Source organism: Podarcis muralis, chromosome 9 (assembly GCF_964188315.1).
Source record: "Podarcis muralis chromosome 9, rPodMur119.hap1.1, whole genome shotgun sequence".
NCBI lineage: Eukaryota > Metazoa > Chordata > Lepidosauria > Squamata > Lacertidae > Podarcis > Podarcis muralis.
Window position 1 is genome coordinate 51,409,760 of NC_135663.1, and position 17,768 is coordinate 51,427,527.

A 17,768-nucleotide genomic window follows, 5' to 3' on the forward strand; every position below is an offset into this window, starting at 1 on the left:
CATTTCCCAAAAGAGCATATTTGGGGGCAATTTACAGTGGTAGAACAGATGATGAAGAGTAAAAGGTAGGGTAAAAGGTAAAGGACCCCTGGATGGTTAAGTCCAGTCAAAGGCGACTGTGGGGTGCGGAACTCATCTTGCTATCAGGCCAAGGGAGCCGGTGTTTGTCCACAGACAGCTTTCCGGGTCATTTGGCCAGCATGACTAAGCCGCTTCTGGCACAACGGAAACACCGGGACGGAAACCAGAGCGCACGGAAACACCATTTACCTTCCCATCGCAGCGGTACCTATTTATCTACTTGCACTGGTGTGCTTTCAAACTGCTAGGTTGGCAGAAGCTAGGACAGAGCAACGGGAGCTCACCCCATCGCGTGGATTCAAACTGCAAACCTTCTGATCAGCAAACCCAAGGGGCTCAGTGGTTTACACCACAGTGCCACCCATGTCCCTATGAGGAGGAGTAAAAGTCCTCCCTGAACTGCACGATTAAACTCAGATCATCCCTACCCTTACTTTTATTTCTAGAAAGAAAACCCCCAGGCTAGATGCTTACGGAATGAATATGCACATAAGTGGAGAGCACTCGGAGAGCCCTAGTGGCTTGTGAGGAGACCCTCCCCACAGCCTAAAGAGGATGTGCTCTTTGGGCTCCAGGGAGGGTCTTCTTGCGATCTGGAGGGGCAGTGGAGCTCTGTTGAGGCTGCTCAGCCTCCTCACCTAACAGCTTACAGTTGTTTCAGCAACCCATAGTTTAAACTAACCAGAGCACACACTGAGCGTGGATCCAACAGAAAACTAGTTAGTTAAAAATGGATGTTTCCAAATTCTTCCTTGGAGAAGGGGAGGGGAGTGCACAAGCCTGAGGCTTGCTGCTGCTTGTGCACATAATGCTAATTTATAGATTAGTGTTATGTGTAAAACAGGCCATTGTAGAGTTGAATATCTCAGAATAGTATTCTGTGCAATTAATATATACCAACATCTTTTTGTTGTTGTTAAAATGGGACGTTAAGCTAAGTTATGCAAGATGGAACTGTTAGAAATGGCTATCAATTCTCCTTGTCTTTGTCTTCTGGCCTTTGTGCCTCTCAAATCTGAATGGAGGCATTTTAAAATAGTTAAAGAGATCTAGTTTTGCCACCCTCAAAAATGAATAGTTGTACAATGGACACTTCTCTTAAAGGGTCTAACATTCTATTTACCTAAAAAGGGAGGGTTAACTGAGCAACGTAAAAATACGTTTCAGCTATAACTGTGCATACTCTTTGTGAGCCTAGTTAGAACCAGTTAAAAAAGCAGCTTTTCTTGCATTGTTTAATGCTATTATTGCACAACATAGCTTCTCTAATAGCTTCCCATGGTCTACTGCCTATGCATTTTATTGGGATATTTTTGCCCTGATCATAGGCATCTTCCTACCTTTAAAAACTCTGGGTGAGGAAATTACATCACTTCCTTGGGAGCAGATTTTCAAGGGTGTGACCTTCATTTCCAGTATGAACCACAACTTTACTATTTTAGAAGCCTATGAAGATCTGATAATTGCATCTCTATGCACAGATAGCTTTAATTTTACACTCATCAATGAGCCTTTCACTCCTATGACTTTTTGCATAACAAACAATTTGTTTCTAAAAACACAATATAAATGCAATGACAGTGGGCTGGAAGTGAAAGGATAGGGGGTGGATGACTCAATCACAAGCATAAAGAAAAGGAGATAATCAACCTTGGAAACATAGTGCACTATCATTTTCTTGGCTGCTGCTGTTGGTTGTTTCCATGTCTTGGTAAGAGGCACTAAGTGGTAATCTTCCACATTCGTTCTGGTACAAAGGGCAATGAATAGCACCATCTTGAGGCAGTGGATGAAAAGGCTGGAGCATGGGACTCTTCCTAAGAGCTTTAAGGGAGGAATTCCTCTCGGGAATGTCTGGAAGCAGCTCAGAAATAAGTCTGTGCAAGATGCTGTTGTCAGGCAAGCTTCCCCTTCTTCTTTCTGCTTTGATTTGGTCACAGATATCTTTAAGCGCAGAGTCCAGAGCGTCAAAGACAGCTGATTTGCATTTAGTCTTTTCAGCCTGCTTTTTGGGGGCTGCCGTTTTTTTCCTCCGGAAAGGCACTGGGCTGACTAGGAATGCTATCTTAGAGAGGCCAGAGTCAGAGTCTTGTCTTCTAGGGTCTTCTGGGGTACTTTCTTGTTTAGCCCTTTCATGCTTCCGCATGGTGGTGAAGCGGGTGTACGATGCTGGGCACCTCCCTTTGCAGGAGCTGATGAGATGCTTGTGATGGTGATGGTGGTGGTGGTGGTGGTGGTGGCCCGATCCATAAAAGCTTTCCGACGACGTAAAGGAAAAGTGGTCAAAATCACTTTCACTACAAAAGGAAGAGCCTTCTATCTGTATAAAGTCACTGAGGTCAGAGACCACCCCATCTTGGTCACTGTCTGAAAAGTCCAGATTAGATCTTTGCGGTTCCTCACTAGTCACTTCAATGTGAATTGGCACCAGAGTTTTAGATTTGTAATTCCGTTGTACCTGAGTAGCATGTCTGCCTTGGTTTTCCTCCTCCAGCAAGGACTCGATGGAAAACCGTCTCTTTGTACAGAAGCCATTTTTAGGGGGTTCGAGGAGGGTTACTGCTGACAGTGCTTCTTCAGCTAAGTTTGGCATTGATTTTGACTTCTGAATCAGCTTTTCAAATTCAGATATTCTATTGGGCACCATGTCTCTGGGCACTTCCTCAGCAGAGGAGTCTTTCCAGCCCTGCAGCAGGTCTTTATGCTGTTCCTTTTCATACTGCAATACCCTGGACTTTACAGAACAGATTACCTCAGAATTCAGCAAGTCTTTCCGATTGATACGGTGCATCCTCTTATACATTTTCAGGAAGCCAGGAGCGTCGTGTGCTGATCTATGACGTGCCCGTGAGTGACTGGAGCCACGGCTTTCAGAAGCATATGGGGAAGCCCAGGTAAGTGTGGAGCCACCTTTCGAATCTTCCTCACATAAGAGAGACACCATGCTTTCCGATTTATTCTGTGGGTCAGGAAAGCTACAACGATCATCTGCTAGCAGGTCATCACAACTGCGAGATTTCCGCTTGGGAGAGGAAGTCTCTTCCGTGCTGCTCCAGATTTCTGCATTCTGACGGGACATTTGCCAGCCATTCTTGTAGCTGATTGCCCTTCTTGAGTCACTTGGCACAGCCAAGCGCTGTCCATAGGTTCTACAGTAATCTAATTCATTTGAGCTGCTGTAGTTGGGCACTGAGTAACTGGAAAGGGGTGAACACACTTTGCTAATATCCCCACCTTTATAATCCACAGAGCAGCATGGTGAAAAAGAGACATTGCCAGAAATTAAGAGATTCAAAAGTAGATAGGAAATAAGACAATCAGCACATGCCAGAAAGAACAGAGAGAAGGCAGTTAGTCTTCCTAACCTAGCATTAAGCACTAATATAAGATACACATTACCAAAGCATAGGGGATGAAAAACAGATCTAAGCCTTTATTAGACCCTGGGCTGCAATCCTTTACACACTTACTGGATGTAAGCCTCATTGAAATCAATGGTACTTACTTTTGATTGAGTAGACAGGTATAGGATTGCACTGTTAAAATCTAAAGGTTCAGCAAATAGAATCTCATGCTTCTACTAGCAGTTAAATATTTTTATAGGTTGCAGTGGGAGGACCGAGCACCTGTTTCCAGCAAGTCTACCAGGACTGTCTCATTTCTGACCATATGAAAATCCATGGGTTTATACGCAGTGATCATGTCACCTCTTTAGGGCAATCAAAGCAGACAAGTCAAAACACACATCCTGTTCAGAAACTGATAGCAAGGCATAGCAAGAAATGTAGAGACAGACTTCTAACCTAGACACTTCTAAACTATCTTTCCCTTTCCTCAAGAGGCTGCACCCTTGGTAAGATATATGATGGATTCAGTTTAACTGTGAACAAATGAGAGTTGGTTATTATAATGCTCTAGTAGCCACAGCCATAGCCTACTAGGAGGTCTCGTATGTAGGGGGGGGATGTGTGCCCCCCATTTATTTTTGAGATCCAAATCCTCATTCAAACTCTTGTGTATGACAGAAGGTATAACATTCTTTATATCTTCAAAAATAGAACATTCTTTTCTGTCCAGACAACAGAAGAAATGCAGTTAAATGGCATGTCATACATTACAGTCACAAATGCTGACTGCATTAAAAAAACAACAGAATATTCTTCATATAGAGAACTTTTTAAAATACCCAAACCCCAGAGGATGAATATAAATATAAGCACATAATTTTGACTTCTTGCTTGTAGACATTTGAGAGATCAGTGAATGCTTACCATCTAATAACATTCGGCATCCATCAACAGCTCATCAATATTTTGCAGTTTATAAGGAATGTTTGTATAATTACATCATAGCCTGTTTACAACTGTGCTAATTTCTTACCTTTTGCTTTTGAAGGAGACGATGGAGAAGAGGTTGTAACAGGCTTCCTAAGTGTAGAATATGTGCTCTGCGTATTTGTATGGCCCAGACTAGTCCGATTTGCATTTTGATCACTGTGTGCCTTCTGATGAGGTACCGCTGGCTCAGACTTCCTTCTTTTCCTGTAGTCACTTGCAGTACTTGTTGAACTAAGGAAATAAGCAGTATGAGTGTCATTGCACAGGACGCATTAAAAAAACTTCAGTGATGTTCTCTTCACCCAGTGCCGACTTAATTACGTAGTAATAATAAAAACCAAACAACAAGATGATTAGGCCAAATAGTGTGACAACAATCTCATTTTGAACCCGATTTATTTGTTTACATGTCTCAAGCTCTTTTAAGTTGGCAAGAATCAGAGCTGGGGTCTGTTGGTTGACAACTTTGTGGCCTTGACTTCTTTTTGACAGCACACAAAACATACAACACAAGTTCCAGTTCCCTACAGCATCTGTGGGATGCTCTTTTGCAGTTTAGCAACTGAATGGACAATGTGAAACATAATTACCAAACTATGATTTTGTGGAAGAACAGAAAGCTTCCTGAAGCACTGCATGACACTAACAACAACAAGTCCAGTTATAGTGACAGTGTAACCTGCCTGTTTTTCACTTCCAATTAGGGGGTACCTTAATAAATTCAAAGCATTTTCCAAAACCATGGTTTCCCGGCAAGAAGGAAGGCTTCTACTGCTGCCATATAATTTACAGACAGTTGACATAAGCCTAATGGAGAGCTGGTGATTACATTATTCTTAATCTGAATGCATGATAAACATGGCTAGCAGCAACATACATCCTTTCACTTCATGGGTTTGGCACTTGAAAAACAACACAAAATGAGAATGCAAACAATTTAACCACACTAACAAATCTTGCGATGGAGGTGCTGAAAACAGAGAGGAGGGAAATTTGATGGTGTGTGGAGCATCAGGACAAATTATGCTTCATATTCAAACAGAAAGGGACAAGAACAGATTATTAGATTTGTACTGAGGTAAGGAGTAAGGAAACATGCATATCAGTCTGGGCATAGCAAAAATAGGGAGGGGTGGAGCCTCTGCTTTACCCAAAAAGGCTATATGGAAATGTCTTCCTGTAGGAGGAAGACCAAGTCCAGTTACTTTCAAATGCAAGCTGCTCTCTAGATGAGCAGAAGTCTCTGTACAGCCCCCCCCCCCGTTCATTGATCAAAGTTATTCTTACCTAGAAGGTCTGCCCAAGCCTCTGTCTGTTGGACTGTAATATAAGGAAGTCTGGAGGTACAAACAAGCAAGACAGTTAGCCTTTCATATGGGATTTCACTGGTATAATTCATAAGAAATCACTATGCAATGACTATAGGAACATCATAATTTATCACACCAAGAGAAGCTTGAAAAATTAGAAGAGAGGCAGCTTTCAAAGTTAATTTTATGTCCCTCATTTAATACCTGAAAGGTCAAGCAGCAAACTGTTCCTTTTTAAGCTTGTTCCCAAAATGATAGGTGCAATGATTTACATTGGCTAAAAGGTGGAAGCTATAAAATCTCAGATAAATACATTAATCAATCAGTAAATGAGAGACTTGAGATATCCTATAATTACTTACCAAAGTATTAATGTCAAAGAAAGCTTGAAATTCTCTGTATACATAGCTTACACATCTATAACTTGCACGGCCACTTGGTGACCTTCTTAACTTCATGTTAAGAGCAGAGTTGGTCCCACCAACCTAAAGACTTTTTCCGTTGCTTAAGAAGTGACAGCCGAATGACCTTTGGGAATGCAAATACTTAAAACTTGTCAATATATGCTCAGTCCTTAGTGACACACTATTTTTAATCTAGTCACTTAACTGGTGTGAAAGCTTGCGCTGGAATTAGACACACATCGTACTACAGTTTGTGGGAGCTAGAAAAAGAATCATGTTATCCCAGGGACATCTTTTCATGGGCACAAAACTATGCATTCACATATTAAGCATATTTTACATTCAGGCTATGTAATTTCAGAGATGACCCAAGGAACTGAAAATAGAATTTTCACACTGTGTGCTACTGTTCTTTGTGGAAAAGCAGGAGGTCAGGCTGAAATCACACATAAAATGTATTATGGGAAGCAATCGCTATTGCATTGCATCTGGGTGAACCCATTTACTTTTGGCGAGTGACAGCAGAGCTTGTATTCGTATTTACATTTTAATTTTCTTATACATCACTTCAGTAATTTCTTTTTTCGCTGTGCCGAGAGAGACGGCAAAAGAGCTTTTGCATCACCACCCACCCAGAATGGACTCCAGAATTTATTGAGCCTGGGCACCAGACTATTCCTGTGTTCTGTCCTCTTCCTCCTTGCTGTGCACCACCCTAACAGTGGGGACTGGGAGCCCAGCAGGAGACAAGGCCGGTGGACTGCTGAATCTGCTCTGCCTCTTATAGTGTTAGTAGCTATTCTGGGGGATCCAGTCAGCAGTGAGTTCCCTGCCAATCTGCAGGCTCTTGCCAAATGCCTAAACATGCTGACTACTGACATCAGGGCCTTTTACCACAACTGGCATTCATTACAAATGCATTGTATAGTAGAACACAGAAACAAAGGAAGTTGCTATGTGCTAGCTGCCACCTAACCCAGTTTTGTCTATTCTGACAGACAATGGACGGGGTATCAGGCAGTGGCCTTTCCCATCACCTGCTACCTGGAGAAGCTAGGAATTAAACCTGGCACCTTCTGAATGTGGAGCATGAGTTCCACTACTGAGCTACAGTCCCTTCTCAGTAATAAGACCCAAAAGTAATTTGGGAACAGGATCTGTTGGAGATATTTAAGTACATAAGAAGAGCTTGCTGGATCAGGCCAGTGGCCCATCTAGTCCAGCATCCATTTTTCACAGAGGTCTGTGGGAAGCCCACAAGCAAGACCTAAGTGCACCTCCTCTCCTGCAGATCTCAGAAACTGGTATTCAGAGACGTACTGCCTCCAACTGTGGAGGTAGACCATAGTCACTATGACTAGTAGCCATCAATAGCCTTTTCCTCCAAGAATTTCCCTGTTTAGGGAAGTTTTTAATGTTTGAAGTTTTATTCTGTTTTTAGTGTTCTGTTGGTAGCTGCCCAGAGTGGCTGGGGAAACCCAGCCAGATGGGTGGGGTATAAATAATAAAATTATTATTATTATAACCCTTTTTTAAAGCCATCCAGGTTTGTGGCCATCACTGCCTCCTGTGGGAGCTAAAATACCAAAGGAGCATACACATTTCCAACATCTCCAACTTGATTTTTCCCTTGGAAACCAAGTTATGCAGAAGTCATTATCAACAAGTATTCAAGATCTTAATCATATTTTAAAGGCAGAGAAGTAGTATTTTTGAACATAATAGAAATGCAGTTGAAACCTAGAAAATGATTTAATTTAGTATGCACTTTAAAAGTGTAACATTTTAAGAAAGTTCACACACCCCAATTTGATCATGAAATAGATGCTGATGAGACAAGACACTATGTGTATTATTATTATTTATTATTACCGTATTTACTCGAATCTAATGCTCACCTGTTTTTGCCAAATTATGTTGCAAAAATTAAGGTTTGTATTAGATTCGATGGCACATTTACATTTGCCAGCAAATACTTTTTTCTGTTTCAAGGTTCTAAAAATTGAGGTGTGCATTAGATTTGATGGCACATTAGACTCTAGTAAATACGGCATTTAGATTTCTTACCCACCCTCCCCCATAAGATTCCAGGGCAAGTTAAAAAAATATAAAAACATAATATTAAAATCAGTTAAACAAATGTCTATCAAAAAAGAATAGGGTAAGTCCTAAAACATCTCTCAGGTATCAAAGACCAAGGTAAAGAAATGTGTCTTCAGCATGGGATGAAATGAGAATTATTCCAGTGGAGTTTGCAGAGAAAAAAGCTTAAGAACTGGAGATGTGAAAAACTTACTTGAGTTTAGTCACCAATTTCATTGCTTCATGCAAATGGATGAACAAATAATGAAGGGGATAGCTTACTTAACAATATAGAATAGTGGTTTGTTTCTCCCTAACAAACCAGGATTCATAAACCAAGAACAAACCTTGATTTAAGGTTGACTTGTTAAGGAGAAATAAACCATCCTTCTGGGTTTAAATGAATATTAAGTGAAACCTTTCCTGTTTTGTTTAACTGCTTGTGCACCAGCATGCAGCCAGGGCTGACCAACTCCATTTTACTGCTGAGAGTGAAGGCTAAGATTCTATCTCCAGAAGCTCATTTGACAGGCAGCTGAATCTTACGTCAACACTTGGCAGTAGGACAGTATGGTCTACCTCACCTGGGGGAAACAGCAAGCTGTATGGTATGCACTGCTCTGTTCTTTAGGACCTTGTGGCTATTCCCTATGCCTCACTTTGCCTAAAGGTAGGGCCAGCCTGCATCCATCTTATGCACAAAACATTTCCTTAAGTCAAAATTCATGCCTTGTTATAATGTGTAACATTACCTACATACAGCTGCCCAAATAATTGCAAATGTTGCTTATTCTGCATTTCATGAACAATGAAGAGATATGAAAACCACACATCTCCAAGAAATTAGGTTAATCATAGTAGAGTTGGAAGGGACCTCGAGGGTCATCTAGTCCAACTCTGCAATGCAGGATGCTAAGTTTTCCTCCAGATTGCCTCAGTCATACAGAAACCTCCATATCTGTCTTGTATTTTGATATGGGCAAAATATGGTGGCTACTCTATTTAGAATGGCTCCAGGAAATGACTCAGCATTTTAAATGTTTCTTCAAATTGTCCCATTCCACCCCCTCGATGCTGTCCCTATCTTTTCTTGCTGTCTCATGGAAATCTTAAACCACTGCCTTGTTTTAAACTGACAACAAAAGAGAGAGAAAACGTCAGAACTGTTTAACTTTGCATTTTCTAAAACAAATAGGCCTCGTTTTCCTTTAAGCAAGGTGGAAATACATTTCCTGCTGAATTTAATGTTTCAAGGGAAAACTGTTTTCAAAATATTTGTGACATTGAGCAAACTAATTTGCTCATTATAAATTGCCTGTTCAGGGGCAGGTACTAACTGTTTGCAGCTGCAAAATGCATCACCAAATCATCACCAAATTTTATTTTTAAAAGTGAAAAGGAGATATACAATAGTGCAAGTTAACGGTACCTGGAGAACATCATCAAGGTATTTGAATATTACCAAAACAGTCCTGTTTGTTTCATTTTGAAGGCTCGTTTTTTGGTCCTGCTAAACCGTAAAATATTCATACTGCTACACTCTGTTACATTCTGATACATGAAGGATACCAAGGCTCTCAAATCTGAGGATGTGCATATTGTCTACTCTAGATGACAAGAACTGCCTTCTACTTTCTATGCTGCTGGATTAGAGAGAGGGGCCACTGCCAAGTTGCCTAGTCTCTGCTATTCCTTGTCTTGCTTCCTCCAATCCATTCATCTCACGTGTGCCTCTGGTCTGCTGAGAGATGCCAGCTACCAACCTCTCCCTCTCTTGCTGCTGCCTAGCTGTGCTCCTAGGCAACATGACTTGCTGGGAGCAGCCACCAGCAACAACATTCCACCAAAACTCCAACCCCTGTGTCCTGATTTGTGTTCACTGTGTAAATCCCAGAAATTCCAGGGTAAATAAGCAGAGCACTGGACCTGGACATCCTGCTTAAGGCAATTTCACACTGAAGAACAACACCTAGTTTCTTCTTTCCCTTGAGAGAAAGAGGAGAAGGCACAGAGGCGGCGGCAAGACACAGAACAGGTCAGAAGAAGAGCAGTGAGCATGTGCAGCAGTCAGAATGGACCTTTGTGGAGAAGCAAGTATGTCTTGTACGTACAAGTCAGGACAGGAGAGTGCAGTGTGCTGCCTCATTGCCCGTATGAGGGACCCTCCACTGATGCTAGAAAGAAACCGAGTTATAATTGTACTTAATTAGAAGGCCTGTTTATAGGGTGTTGTGTCTATGAGCACTACATAGAAACCAAGCGAAAGAGAACTCATGATGTATGCAGTTCCCAAGTTTTAATCATTGATAGAAGAAACATGCTTAATTTACCTCATTGGAAAGACCTGGAGGATTGTCTTGAACATAATCCAAAAGCTTTTTAGGAGGCTGCATCATTTTAGCAGAATTGCGAGATGAAATGGAGGAGAATCAATGGCAGCAAGGAATGGAACATGTGGAGAAGGTGAACATAGTTAGAAACTGAGTGTGGACAGATTACAAGAGTGGCACAAACATAACAAAAATGTGGGGAATAGTGAATGTGGAAAATGTGCAACAGAAAGTATACAACCATCTTATTAAACCCTTGCCTAGTTTAAAATCAGCTGCCTTAATTCTTACAAGACAAACAAATGTCAAGAAAATCCATTCAAATATATCACCAGCTCCTATTTAGATCTCTGCTGATTTTTAGGGTGAGGGAAAAGTGTTCTGGGGTGCAAATAACCAAAGTTCTGCTTCTCTCCCTTCCACCTTCATTCATTTTGTTGGACTTGAATGAACAGCTAGGGATGCTTGGGTAATTTTCTCTTTGAATTCTGATACAAACTACACTAATCATCACCTACCAGACTAAGGTACAGACCCAGACATACTCATTCTCTGTATTTGGCATTTCTGTTAACATTGTGGTGCAGTGTAGAAGATGGTGGTCTCTTTCTCTACTTATTTCATTATCACTGATTTTGTGTTTCTGCAACTATAACAGAAGATCTCTTAGGGTCTAAATTAGAGTAATGATCAATTTAATTATTAAATCTAAACAAGCATAGTAAAACTTTAATAAAAAGTATAACATACTATGTTTTTCTTGTCATTTAAAATTGCTTTTAGATATTAGTCTCAGGAATCAGTACTCCAAATTAGTGATCATGTGTGTTTTCAATAGTAAAGGGCTCAGGAAAAACTATTAAAGGAAGTTCAGTTTGGTGAGCCATTCTTATGAAACATTCTCTGAGCTTTAGTGGATTTTCTTCAAACATTCCAAATGTATATACCACAACCACAATATCTAACACACGAGACCTTTGACGGTGTGCATCTATTATTCCTTTTTTAAGTCACTGAAGCATGTCTGGAATCTAGGCAATTTGATCTAGAAAAGTGTAAACTGCATCTTATTTCCTAAAGTTTATCTATTGATATTCTAGCCTCACTTACCGGGCGTCCAAACTCCAGCTCAGAAAAGAATTTATACCAGGGTTCATTTTCTAAATCTATGTCATCTGGGTTTATGCGACCCGTCTGGAAGAATTGTGAAGGAGAAAGGGAAGGAAAAGGCACACACTGATCAAAGTGTTGGAAATGACATGGCACACTGATGACACACAGACATTAACACAAATAATAGGAAAGAAAGAGTGAAACAAAAACAAAGGGATGGAGGGGACTTCATGGTGAAGTGAGATTTGATTTGAGAGTTGTCACACTGTGGTGGTTTGAACTCCTCCTTTTCAGCTTCTCCTCCAAAGGATTGTTGTGTACACACAATACAGAAAATATGATGGGTTTTTAAGAAGATTACATCAGATTACTTTGTGCCGCTGTTTCTTTTTTAAAAAAGCACTATTATACAACAAATAGAAGCATGTTTGGTTGCATTCGGGGATGCAGTATATATGCTTTCTTTTTCAGGATCTATGTAACTCTCAATGATAGGTAAATGCACATGATTTGGGGCAGAATTTGGACGACCCAAGGAAAAAAAGTTAATTTTGCATTTTGAAGTCAAGCACTCTGAAGTAGTATGCAGGATGATGACAGCACAACCACCTCCTTCAGCCATTATAAAATAAACTACTCATATAGTACTGACAGGTGCGTCTCTGTGTGTGAAATGTTTCGCATCACTACCTGACATTTGAAGAAAAAGGTTATTTGGGGAGATGGGATCTAGGGTGAGTTCAAGGTACTTGGCCAGACAGGCAGCTAGTGCTGTCAATTTTGGACAGCATGTATGACTTTTCAAGGATGGGAGAATAAATGTAGCCACCCTTTCAATAAATAATCAGGTGTCTGAATAATCATGATGAAGTAGTTAGAGAGTGTTGAATTTGGAGTGAGATGACCTAGTTTAAACCCCCTTTCACCCATAAAGCTCACTGACCTTTGACCACTTCCTCTCAACTAATTTCCTATGTTGTTTCGAGAATAAAAAAAATAAAGGATGGGCCACATCCTTGGAGGAAGGGCGGTATATGAATGAGATAATAAAATATATGTTATTAATTTTTATTTTCCTGGCAATTTGATATTCATTCAGCACACTGATTTACCCCCAGTGGTGATGGTTTGTGAAGAAGGCAGCCACAGCTGATTGGGTGCTTCCATGAGGGTCTGTCTTTAGTGTGCACTCTTTAAAGTGATGAACAACTTTTTAGAGCATCATCAATACATAGTCAAATAAAGCAGCCTTTTCCCCCCACAGTCATCATGGGACACATCCTTTTGATTCACCTATTGTGCTGTAGAGGGCAGCAAGAAACAAGAATTTCTGCTCAGAGCCTTTTGCAATTGTACAGCCGCAGCTTCACCTTTCAGGACAAGTCTTTAGCAAAATTATTCCCATCAGAAGCAGCAGGAGTCTCAAATAACATCTAACATCCTATATTCCAAGTGGGGGAATTAGGTGAACACAAGAACAAGTGATTTTCCTTTTGACACCACTGCTGAGCATCTTCCTTTTTGCCATGGCACAATTCTTTTTATCTGCTACTTTGGTAGCTGCTGTTTTTTGTTAGTTATAATTTCTTTATGAGTTACATTTTTTAATTAGTCACCATGAGACAGTATGGAACCAAAGAGGAGATAAAATATTTAAAGTAAATTTCTTACACACAAATTCAGAAATTGCCATTCCTGACATTCCTTTAGGTTTTTTTCAGATCCACAGAACAAATGCCCTGAACTTACATACTGCTCAGAGTGCCAGCTTGTAAGCTCAGATGCTATTAGTTTCCACCAGCTGAATATCACAATTTGTGTTAGCTGTGCAACAGTAAATGCATTAGTGTTAGAGTAAGCATCCCCAGGATTCCCCTCTTTCATTCACCATGCCATACCATCCTCTTCAGTAGTCAAATGCTAACATTTCTGGCTTTGTAACACTTTTCTGTGTTTATTTTTCTGTGTTTACTCATAAAGATGATGGATAACTACCATGCACAAAGCTTATTACTTTCTGTCTCCAATTTTTGTTCCATGATTAATTGAAAAGTTGAACTTGGTTCAAGTACAATATTCTTGGTCAGATAAAATGTGGTTTATCAGTCTGAGAAAGAGCAGTGTCCTTCCTTCCTTCCTTCCTTCCTTCCTTCCTTCCTTCCTTCCTTCCTTCCTCTCTCTCTCTCTCTCTCTCTCTCTCTCTCTCTCTCTCTCTCTCCCTCTCTCTCTCTCTCTCTCTCTCCTGAATGACTTGATGCAAGGTTTCCAGAACTCCTTACATAAAAATCAGAGAACTGTGGTTAAGGCTACCGAAAATTGCTAACCACAGATTGCACCAGTTCACAAACAAGAGGACTGCAGCCCTTGTTTAAAGCACTGTTTACTGGTTTATATGTATATAGGAAACTGGATATAACAGGAAACTCTGGAAGTCTTGCACTAAGGTAGGAAGGAAGCACTGTGGCATAGGTAAAGGTAAAGGTACCCCTGCCCGTACGGGCCAGTCTTGACAGACTCTAGGGTTCTGCGCTAATCTCACTCTAGAGGCCAGGAGCCAGCGCTGTCCGGAGACACTTCCGGGTCACGTGGCCAGCGTGACGAAGCTGCTCTGGCGAACCAGCACCAGAGCAGCACACGGAAACGCCGTTTACCTTCCCGCCCGTAAGCGGTCCCTATTTATCTACTTGCACCCGGGGGTGCTTTCGAACTGCTAGGTTGGCAGGCGCTGGGACCGAGCGACAGGAGCGCATCCCGCCGTGGGGATTCGAACCGCCGACCTTTCGATCGGCAAGTCCTAGGCGCTGAGGCTTTTACCCACAGCGCCACCCGTGTCCCAACAAACCATAATTTATCAGATTGAGATCATTCCATCTGAACTGAGTCAAATGTATTTTTTTGGGGGGGGGGGGAGGGCATGGATATAGGAAGGCATCTAGCTCAAAGGTTTCTGAATATGGAGACTCCATTTGGTTATTATGACTAAAATGATCTGCTAGAGAAATTTATGGAGAATGTCCTATATCTAGACTTACATGTAGATAAGCTTTTGACACAATCTAACATTGTGTACAACTGCAGCTGGTTGACTGGTGGAACCCAAAGGGACTGGAGAAGAGATCATTGAGATGTGATATGATAGCCATCTTCAAATATATCTGAAGGGCCATCATATGGATGATGGAGCAAGCTTGTTTCTGCTGCTCCAGAGCATAGACTCTGGACCAATGAATTCAAATTAGAAGAATGGATATTCTGACTAAACATTAGGAATAACTTTTTGACAGTAAGAGCTGTTTGACAGGGGAATGGACTACTTCAAAAGGACTACTCCAATGGACTCTCCATTGGAGGTTTTTAAATAGAAGCTGGATGGTCATCTGTCAGGGATTCCTTAGCTGCTGTTGATGCACTGCAGGGGGTTGGACTAGATGCCATTGGGATCCCTTCCAACTCTATAATTCCGATTCTGTGAAATAGGCTTGCTCAACTGGTTTGTTAACTTGCCAACTGGCACAACATCTATTCAGAATCCTGGTAATCCACCAGAGCCTGATAACAGGCTAGTGAGCGAATGTTGCGTTTCTGATTTTTGTAATAAGGTAAGCCCATACACCAGGGGTCAGCAAACATTTTCAGCTGTGGGCTGGTCCACCATTCCTCAGACCATGTGGTGTGCCAGACTATATTTTGAAGAGAGAGAAAAAGAACAAATTCCTATGCCCCACAAATCACCCAGAGATGCATTTTAAATAAAAGTACACATTCTACTCATGTAAAAACATGCTAATTCCTGGACTGTTCATAGGCTGGATTTGGAAGGTGATTGGGCTGCATCTGGCCCACAGGTCTTAGGTTGCCTACCCCTGCTATACACTATACATGTTTAAAAAGCTGCCCCCCCAAAAAAGTAATACAGCAACTCCATACAGCTATGTGTGTAAGCAGGACAGTAAAAAATTGTGTTACTTGATCTGCACTGTCAAAATGTAAGATGTTGTGTGTGCATAAATAAAGAGGCAACTGAGGTCTCAATCAAAAATAGAGCCCTGGATACATATCTCCACTTTTTGTCCTGGTACTAATTTACACATGCCTCCTCTCTTTATATGCTTTTGGGGGAGGACTACAAACTGTCAGTTGAAGGTATGGGGTTTTCTTCTTAAAAAATGCAGAATTTGCACAACTGTACTCATGCATGCAACATGCATACAAACAGATGTTGGGAAAAATCATAATTTGTTTTAAAGGAAAAAGTGCTCTAAATATATTTCAGGGATGGACATGTATGATCTAACATTCATTATTGAAAAACATTTAGAGTTGTTTTTGATGCAGCACTCATGTTGCTGAGCTGTTTCAGTGATGTCTCATTTTAGATTTTATTTTTTCTTGCAGAATTTCATAAAACTGCACTAGTTGTAAGCCTTACTGAGAGTTATTTTGACAGAGAACATGGAATATAAGCACCTTGAGAGCCAAAAGCAGACTTAGAAATAACTGAAAGGGCTCAACAAAACAAGGGCTGCCCCCCAAAACAGCTCTATTTCCCCTCCAAGTAATTGATACTTTTCAATCAATGATGTGACAAACCCAACATAGAAAAATGTCTGTCAATTATGAATTGCACACCCAACCCTGTGTAATATGGGCCTCTTGGGTGGGCAGTTCCTTGTAATAATTTGATAGCCTTCCTTTGATGAAATGACAGATATCCATGAGGCTATGAATGCTGCTTTCTGACATACTGAATAAAGCAAAGCTGTAATGCTAATTGAGGAATAGCACTTTGCCAGGGTATCAAGATGACATCTTTAAAAATGTATTTGCTCCTCTTTTTTACCCTGGACTTGGGTCCAAACTAGCCTGGGCACTGAGAGAGGTCCTCAGTTGGATCTCCCACATATTATTTAAAGCATTAGGGAGGGGATCTGAGCCAGGAGTACCATCAATATGGTTATGTAGTAAATAGCAGCTTCAGCTTGTTCTGTTGAGCAGTGCGCCTATCTATGTTTGCAGACTGCTTGCCTGGAATCTCTAGTCAACTGAGGCCAAGCCACATGTGATAAGGCCTTACATAGGCCTCCCTGTATTTTTGCCTCCAAATCTCACAAGATACAGGGGATCCCGAGTAAAGAGATTATATGCCTCTCTACTCTCAAAGTGGCTCTACTCTCCCATGACTTCCCTTCCCATCTTGTTGTGGTGTTCCAGTTTCCCTAGGCATCATGCACTGCTGTTGACAGTAGCCAGGAAGTAGAGAGGAAGGCAGGTGGTGTTGCCTCTACTTCCTGTGCCACAACCCCAGCACAGATGGCTGGAGGGTTTGTTTGTGTTGGAGGGGAGGGGCTTTCTATAATAGTCAAACTCTGAGTTGGCTTAAGAGCCTCTACCTCAAGATGAAGGATAAGCATCATCGCACCTATGATGCCTGGTAAAAACATTCTTGTTTAGGCAAGCTTACCCAGAGGCTTTAAATATGTTGGTGTGAGTTTTAAACATGTTTTGGTATTTTAACTTTTTATATGTTTTAAAGTATTGTATTTTTTATTGATTTTATCTTTTGGTAAACTGCTTTGAGGTCATTGTTGTTTTTACAAACAGGCAGGCAGTGTATAAATTTTGCAAAATAAATATCTATAGATTTTGACACATGGCATACTAAAATGTAGAACTTTCAACTTCTGTTTTGAGACGTTTGAAATGGCACACCTGTTTGATACAAAGCGCCTTTTAGGATCAAATACATATTTTTTGGTATTATTTCTAAGTACATATTTCTAAAGCTACTGCTAAAAATAATATACATTCTGAAGAGTAAAAACATATGAGCACAAGGAATACTGTGTACCTCCTGGCTTTGACTGCTAACTTCTTTACATTTTTCTCCATAAACAGAGGAACGCAGCAGAGCTCTTGGAAAGCGGAGGAATTGGGGTTTAGCTTGCTAGAGGAATGATAAGACAGGAGCTCTCAAAAGCTGTTCAGAAGATAATTTATTACCCAACACATTTTTAATATAACTATTCTTCCTCAGGGTCAACCCTGATTTCAAACTATTCCACACCATGCCTTTCCCTGCTTTTTGAGATACTTCAAAGTGCAGTTTTGGTC

The 17,768-nt window shown here is 40.9% G+C and overlaps 1 protein-coding gene and 1 long non-coding RNA gene across 55 annotated transcripts in view; one reads left to right on the plus strand and one right to left on the minus strand.

Annotated features, from left to right (window-relative positions):
• LOC114604632 (uncharacterized) overlaps positions 1-17,768 on the plus strand; it is a 105,939-nt gene that overhangs the window by 64,174 nt on the left and 23,997 nt on the right. For all 5 annotated transcript variants that reach the window (XR_013394259.1, XR_013394260.1, XR_013394258.1 and 2 more), the window contains one exon: positions 2,891-2,975. This is a non-coding gene — a long non-coding RNA (uncharacterized LOC114604632). The remainder of the gene's footprint in view (positions 1-2,890; positions 2,976-17,768) is intronic.
• The window catches only part of SORBS2 (sorbin and SH3 domain containing 2), a 157,756-nt gene that overhangs the window by 23,714 nt on the left and 116,274 nt on the right, over positions 1-17,768 (minus strand). For 33 of the 50 annotated variants that reach the window (XM_077934258.1, XM_077934257.1, XM_077934256.1 and 30 more), the window contains 5 exons: positions 11,655-11,738; positions 10,545-10,601; positions 5,706-5,755; positions 4,462-4,649; positions 1,732-3,315 (listed from right to left, as the gene is read on the minus strand). In XM_077934258.1, coding sequence (XP_077790384.1) covers positions 1,732-3,315; positions 4,462-4,649; positions 5,706-5,755; positions 10,545-10,601; positions 11,655-11,738 — 1,963 coding nt within the window. The remainder of the gene's footprint in view (positions 1-1,731; positions 3,316-4,461; positions 4,650-5,705; positions 5,756-10,544; positions 10,602-11,654; positions 11,739-17,768) is intronic. The other 17 variants (XM_028744943.2, XM_077934264.1, XM_028744948.2 and 14 more) reach the window with 3 other exon arrangements.